Source organism: Balaenoptera musculus, chromosome 8, assembly GCF_009873245.2.
Source record: "Balaenoptera musculus isolate JJ_BM4_2016_0621 chromosome 8, mBalMus1.pri.v3, whole genome shotgun sequence".
Classification (NCBI taxonomy): Eukaryota; Metazoa; Chordata; class Mammalia; order Artiodactyla; family Balaenopteridae; genus Balaenoptera; species Balaenoptera musculus.
In genome coordinates, this window is record NC_045792.1 from 19,064,562 (window position 1) to 19,072,412 (window position 7,851).

Sequence of the window (7,851 nt, forward strand, 5' to 3'; positions counted from 1 at the left end):
TACAGAAGAGCTAATTTTCAATTTACTGAAATTTAAAAATTGTATTAGTAACATTCTCTTAGTTGCTCAAAGAGATGTCTGTATGACTTGGTGGTCTCTGGTAGGTTCTGTTGGTTGGGCAAAACCTTGGTTTTAGGTTAGACTTCTCTGACTGCATGTCAAAGAGAATAAATGTATATCAACAACAAGTACGATTCTAGGATTGAGTATTTAAAATTTAATTTTAACACTTCTAATTCCATTGTAATGGGAAATTAGGGACACTTTAAAAAACATATTTTAAAACTAGGATTATACCTTCTGAACATGATAAAGAATACCTATTGCAAACTAATGTATGACTGTTTTAACTTTAGAAATAGTCTTATTAAAATCAAGTTGTCCCACTTTTACTGTTTTCATTTAATATTGTTTGAAACTATTGGCCAGTGCAATCAAGCATGAAACAAAAAAGAAGAAAAGATTAAAATTTTTCACTACTTGTAGATCATATAATATGATAAAGGAACAGAGAAAAGATAAATAAAAATCAAATGCTTTTCTATTTAGCAATAAACAAATAAATAAATAAATTTAAGAAAATAAAAGAAGAAACCATAGAATTCACAGGCATTTCTTTAAAAAGCAGTGTGTTGGACCTGTATGAAGAGAGGGGCCTTTGCCTGAGAGATTCAAAAGGAGATTTGAATAAATAGAAAGATCATGTTCCTTTTTTTCTTACTGAATTTTTTAATTGAGGTATAACTTACATAAAATAGAATACATATTTCATAGTTTTCAGTGTGTTTTGCTAAATGTGTATACCTGTGTGACCATCACCTCAATTAAAATACAGAACATTTCTATCACTCCAGTAATTTCCCCATGTCTCCATTCAGCCAATCTCCCCCTTCAACCCACCTGATTCCTATCACCATTGCTTTGTTTTGCCTGTTCTCGGTCTTCATATACATGGAATCAGACAGTGTACTCTTTGTATCTGGCTTCTTTTTAACATGAATTACCATTTGTTGTTTTTTTTTTTTTGGCTGCTTTGGGTCTTCGTTGCTGTGTGCGGGCTTTCTCTAGTTGCGATGAGCGGGGGCTACTCTTTGTTGCAGGGCGCGGGCTTCTCATTGTGGTGGCTTCTCTTGTTGTGGAGCACAGGCTTTAGGCGCACGGGCTTCAGTAGCTGCAGCACACGGGCTCAGTAGTTGCGGCACGTGGGTCCTAGAGCGCACGGGCTTCAGTAGTTGCGGCGCGTGGGCTCAGTAATTGTGGCTCACAGGCTCTAGAGCGCAGGCTCAGTAGTTGTGGTGCACAGGCTTAGTTGCTCCGTAGCATGTGGGATCGTCCCGGACCAGGGATCGAACCTGTGTCCCCTGCATTGGCAGATGGATTCTTAACCACTGTGCCACCAGGGAAGTCCGAAATACCATATTTTTTAATGATAAGGCTGAATAACTTCCCATACTAGTAACAAGTCTACTGAATTTCATATAAAAATTCAACTAGGAATATTTTTGGAATTTTAAAAATTGATTCTCAGTTTTATCAGAAAGAACAAATAGATGAGAGTGATTGAGAACCTTAAAAAAATAAGGTGTTAATGGTGGTGGAACTTGCCTTGCCAAATATTAAAACTTATTAAAATATCTACAAAAATAAAATAGCATAACATACAGATTAATAGAAGAAAATAGCTCAGAATTAAACCTCCTATGTAAGTGTAGATGAACTTTGCAATGAAGGAAATAATTTCCATGGCCCATGAAAAGAGAATGTATTATTCAATAAGAGATTTTGGAAAATTTTACTTCTGGGAGGAAAAAGCATGATATAGTCTTAGTTTATGGCTACAGCAGGATAAATACAGATGGATTAGAGTTGAGATATGAAGTAGAATGGGCAGGTATAGTCATACTATAAGATGTGCAAAGAAAATGAAGTTTTTTTGTTTTGTCTAAAACTGATTCATAATTATGCTCAATCCACTAATCCAAGCTATCCCTTTAGGTAATGCTCAGACTTTCTTATTTCTCCCTGATTCTACTCCACCCATCCCTGTTCTTTGCTGTTTTCACAGATGGCATCTGCATGTATTGAGGTTGAGAGAAATTCACTTGACTTCATAGTGACAGTGAAGGGATTGTCCTATCTATACAGTTGTAACAGTGTTCTGGGTTTTTGGTCTTGTCAGCTCTAGAGTGCTTTATCTGTCATCTCTAGAGTGCTTTATCTGTCACCTATGGGAATTTGACTTTCTATTGCTATCTATTGCTGATGTCTGTAGCAGATGAACTATGGTTTATTCTTTTTCCAGTGGGTAAGGACCACGTGGCCTCTTTCCTGTTCTGGCTGCCTGTCCTCTGCTCTTACTGAGCTCTTGAGCCCTCTGAGCCTCTGCTACATCTTCTTTGTGGCCCTTGGCCTACATGGCACACTGTTATCATCTGCTGTTACAGGATCGCCCTCTCCTGACACTGAAGGCCCTGTGGCAGGTCCATTGGCTCTAAACTCTATCTGCATCATACGGGAACTGAGAGAAATTCAGGAGGGCAAATTACTTCCATCATATCATGCCACTTTTCAAGTGACCTCCAACCTATTAAATGGGGCCAGGGCCAGAACTCCTCTGTTTTTCTCTTAACATCTCTAACACAGCCATCTTCACCTCTACCAAAGCTAGAATAGGAGAAATTGGAATATTTACAGTTGTTTCTCTCCTACTTACTGGTTTCTGTAATGTACAAGTGCCTGTAGGGGGACATACTTTTTCCATCTTCCTTCTTTCTTTCTGGACCCTTGACATAAACCCCTGTGATCAAGAGCCTGGATCTGGACATACTGACATTGGGAGTAATTCACCTGACCTCCTAGTGGCAGTATAGGAATCCTCATATCTGTACAGGGGAAGTTGAAGGTATACTTTTCTCATACTGAGTAGTACCTGACTCCCAAGCCTTATTGCCTTGTAGCCAAACTCCATTTTCAATGTTAAAAAGCAAATATTGATTCCTTTTTTGTTTTCACGTTTCTTTTATAATGAATTGTAACTTCCACTAAGGCAGATGAATGCCTTTTGTTGACTAAGCAGACACCTTGTACTGGAAAAGGCAAAAGAGAAAATATGTAGTAATTTTCTAATTTTCCTTATTAAAAGAATAATAGTAATTAAAGAAATCATCAAGGAAGCTATTGATAAAATTGATTTAGATGAAAAGTGCTTACTCCTACAGAAAGTTAAATCCATTTAATTGAGTCAGTACAAACTGAAGATACTTATAACAAGTACAGTTTATTAATCTGATAAATTTATAAAGAATAGTAATTATTAATTTTTGAAACAGACAGCAACTGGCCTCTACTGCTATACAAAGAAGTAACTGTGAATACAAGGGAAAAAGTATGTGTAAGGGGTTTGTTGTATCTTAGTTGATAGTTGATTCTTAACACAATACCAGGTTATATACATATTGTGTTCACAGGTAAAATAAACTTTTTAAATGTACATAGTGTGGATACGAAGGAATGAAAGGAAATACACCAAAACCTTAAGTGTGATTTTCTTTTCAGCAGGGAAGTTATGGGTAATTTTGTTTTTCCTCATTTTTTAAAATCTCCATAGTATGCAGATTTTATTTTTCAGAGTGAAAAAAAGATACTGGTCTCAAGATTAATCTAGTGATTGCTAATCATTTGGATAGGTATTGGATAGAAGATAAAATACATTAAAAGTCATTTTTTGTTTTGTTTTACTTAAAATAATTTTTCATTTTTATTTTTTCTTTTAGGAAGCTATCATACAAATAATGAAGATGAGAAAGAAAATTAGTAATGCTCAGCTGCAGACTGAATTAGTAGAAATTTTGAAAAACATGTTCTTGCCACAAAAGAAAATGATAAAAGAGCAAATAGAATGGCTAATAGAGCACAAATACATCAGAAGAGATGAATCTGATATCAACACTTTCATATATATGGCATAATTTTGAATATCATGGACAATATTAAGAACCCAAATTTTGGAGTGCTTGGGCAGAAAGTTCTTGCAGTTTGTGCTAGAGGAAGGTTTATTTGGACTTTGATTACATAAATATTAAAATCTCTGCCTTACCTAACAAAACAACTATATTTTGCCAATCACATTAGTTAGCATGGTGGCATTCCCTTCATGTTGCACACTCTGTTTTAACAGCATGCCGTTTTGTGGAGAAACTTGCATTCATGAAGAGCCCATTATGAACTTTTAAAAATCTGATTTATACCCACCGGAAGAAATACAGTTGGGAAGGGTGAAAGTGGGGTTCTTGTTGCTTTTTTTTTCTTTCTTTTTCTTTTTTTCCTCTCTTACAAAAATGTACTTGCACAAGGAAGGATCTTCAGATGTTTGTGTGCTGAAAAATGCTGTTAACGTTTGTTTTAAAAAATGCAATTAAAACTAGAAATAGCACTCTTGGTTTCTTTTGATCAAAAGAGTGAGCTGGTCTACACAACATTGGGACAGGGCAGATATAGGTGAAAAGATAAGTTTATAATAGTATCAAATTATATGTTCAAACACTGCTTCAGTATAGCAACTGGATTTTAGTGGTGACTTAAAAATGGTATTAAATTTTTCCAACTAAAAAATGTTGGCTTTCTTTTAAGCAGGAGACTACTGTCTTAGTTGTTTATTGTTAAATGATGAAGAGTTTTTAAAATCTTACATGGCTAAGAGAGCTTGTTTTGAAAAAGTGAAGCTCATATTAATTATTATTTTAATTGTTTAAAAAAATGTATGGAGATAGGTAGGTCGATTGCAGAGTCAAAACAGCAAAACAAGCATATTAAGTGTTTACTAAGACACTTAATATTTATATACTTAATATTTATTATGCCATATTCAAATTTATTAAAAACAAGACAGAAATCTCCTGCTTTAATATAATACAGTTATGTAACTGACCTCTTAATCTGTAGCATAGAAATATTTTGACATTTTAAAGTCTCATGATTAGGGATTTATAACCTCAGGTTTCTGGAAAGGAAGACATTCTGTTTTAAAAAGTAATAATTAAGTATCAGTCACCTAGGAGGAAGAGAAAAACCACAACATAGACCTGAAAAGCATAAGCAAAATTGTTGCAATCTTAATATGAGCAGTACACTTGCCAAATATATGTACATATATATTTATATATTTTAAAAGTAAACATTTAAAAAATGTTCAGAAGGCAACACTTACCTTGTTCCTTTTAGTCAATCCAAAGTAGCAACTTACTAGTTGCTGGCAACTGAATACCCAGAGTAATGGAGATTTTAGGACTTGAGGACATGAACAACTTAAAAGAGAAAAACTTACTCCCCATTGGGAAAGAATGGCTCAACATGGATTTTATTCATTGTGGTGCACATTTCAAATTTTCTTGCAAATTATTTTATATTTTATTTGATATTAAGTAATATTTTAAATTATTTTGATGATAGTAGGAAATGGAGTGCCAGAGTGTTGAAAGGCGTACAGTATTATTACAGAGTGCTTTTAAGAGCATTTCATGGAATCTGTCCCCAATCCCAAGAGACTTTGTGAGCTGCCTGTTGAAAGGAAGGACAGCAAGTTTAAAACATTTAAGGTTTTGCTGGCTGTAGTCAAAGGCCTATTCTGAAACTCATAGGAAATTAGAATTTTGTTTCTAATTTAAAATCTTAACATTTGAGCTCTAAGGTAGCATACGTCAGTTATTAGACCAAGCATATTGTGAAGGTTAAACTAAATTAGCACTCACTGTTTTCTCTAATTAGATGACTGTTAACAATGGGTAAATTCAAAATTTTTAAGAACTGATAATTTGGTAATAATTGTGGCCCTTATGTTTAACAAATAGTTTGGTATTGGCATATTTGCTTGTCCGATACAGGAGCGCCAAAGGAGGAAGCAATGGAAGGAAAAATTACAGGCCATTTCTTAAAGTTTAAGATTTATTGTTGTTTTAAACCAGAATAGTTCTCAGAACTTTTTTTGGAATTTCTAATCTTTTTAGTCATTTAAAAATGAGAGCCATGATGTTTTGATTTATAAAGGCAAATTTAATGCAAAAGTGGGTAACTCTAAATCCATAGCAAAGTTTTCTATTAAATTTTATAAATTTTTAAATTGCTAATTATGTCCTAATTGTATTTTGGGGAATAGAACAGCAACAAATACTGTAGACTTACAGTTTTCATCATTTTGTTCATTATGTATAGAAAAGTTTATCTGACTACTTTTTGGTGTTTATGAAAACCATTTAGTTGACAAGGTGCCTATACCATTGTTGAATTTTCTTTAGATATATTTTGACAACAGATTTGCTAATTTAAAAAAAAAAGGATCTGGAAAAAAAACTACCAGCAATTTGCTAAAGATACAGAATCACAGTTAGTATCCTTTATTACTAAGTCCCTTTTCTCTAATGTGCACTTAAAATTAGTGCTATCTGAACAGGGATGAACTCTGACATAGTTAAGGGGAAAAATATATACATATATATGCATATATTTTTTTCATGAGCAGTATGGCAATAGGACACTTCAGAGGTTAAGATTTGAACATTCATCTTCTAATATAAAGGTGGAGCCATCTTGAAAATGTTAACCTTTATTGCCATCTCATTGCCAGAGTAAGTAGATATGAAACAAAACTTACAAAGTGAAAATACAGAACAATTTTAATGCTTACAATGAGTTAAATATTTAGAGTATTACTGTTCTAATGATTTAATGAGTATCTTGAAATAAATTCTGAAGTCTTCCAATTTTTACATTTATTGGAGGGGTCCCTGCATTCTGGCAAACTTTAAGTCTCTTTCTCTTATTTTGTGCATAAATGTTAAAATTTCCAAAAATGAAATGTTAGCTTTCTTATTTTTACCTTTTATTAAATTTAATATAAACTATGACCGGAGCAGTTTAAAAGTATTTTGTATTATTTGCAGTAGGATGTCATTGGCCCTGCTCAAAGGGTAAATTTTAAAAATTCAATTTGGGTGAAAGTTTTGCTAGTTTTCCAGAAAGATTTGCTATCTTAAACTCAAGCTTGTTTTTTCTATTTTCATGTAAATGACTGGGATGCTATCTTATAAACTCTTCCAATGTCATGTTTGTGAAATAAACATTACAATGAGAGCTTTCCTGTCATCTACACTATATATGTTGTCTGGAGTGTTGAACAAATTTGACTTCCTAAGTTGTAATCTATCCTCGTATATACAGTTTTGAATGTGTGCCACTACATACTGAGATGATAATGCTGTACAATTTTAAATGGTAGCAGTTTCTGTATGCAGTAGGCTGAAATATTTTGATGAACTGCTTAATTTTTGGATTTTATTTTTTAAGTTGTATAATTTATTTTCTTGCAAAATAAAAATGTAATATAAAAGCTTTCACCTATCAAGAAAATGTTGATGTTCTACTGTAAAATAGTTTCTAAGAGTTTAGTTAAAAATTTTATAATAGGTATATTTATATATTTAATTGTGAAATAGTAAATCTTAGCCAGCCTTAGGAATCAGAAATATGAAAAGTAACCCACTTATTTCTTTTAAATTTCAAAATCTAGTTCAAAATGAAAGCTAACAGGAATGTAGCTTTTCCATTGATGATGGCATAGGGCTATCATGCCTGGAAGAGGTCAGAATTTTCAAACCTGAAAGTGATTAATGCATTCATTCATCCGTTTAGATAGGTCATGTCATAACCAAAATTTAAATTTTATATCAGACAAAAGTAAAAAGTATAAAACAAATTATTTCATGTTTTGTGTATTTTTGGAAGTTTGTGAATATTTAAATTTCAAAGCTAGAGATAGTTGTAATAAGGTTATGAAGATGGACTGTGCCTTAGTCTTGG

At 33.1% G+C, this 7,851-nt stretch overlaps 1 protein-coding gene across 1 annotated transcript in view; it reads left to right on the plus strand.

Moving 5' to 3' along the window:
• The window catches only part of CUL5 (cullin 5), a 99,790-nt gene extending 92,402 nt beyond the window's left edge, over positions 1-7,388 (plus strand). Inside the window, exon 19 of the mRNA XM_036860717.1 lies at positions 3,774-7,388. Coding sequence (XP_036716612.1) covers positions 3,774-3,968 — 195 coding nt within the window. The 3' untranslated portion in view covers positions 3,969-7,388. The remainder of the gene's footprint in view (positions 1-3,773) is intronic.
• Positions 7,389-7,851: the final 463 nt, after the last annotated feature.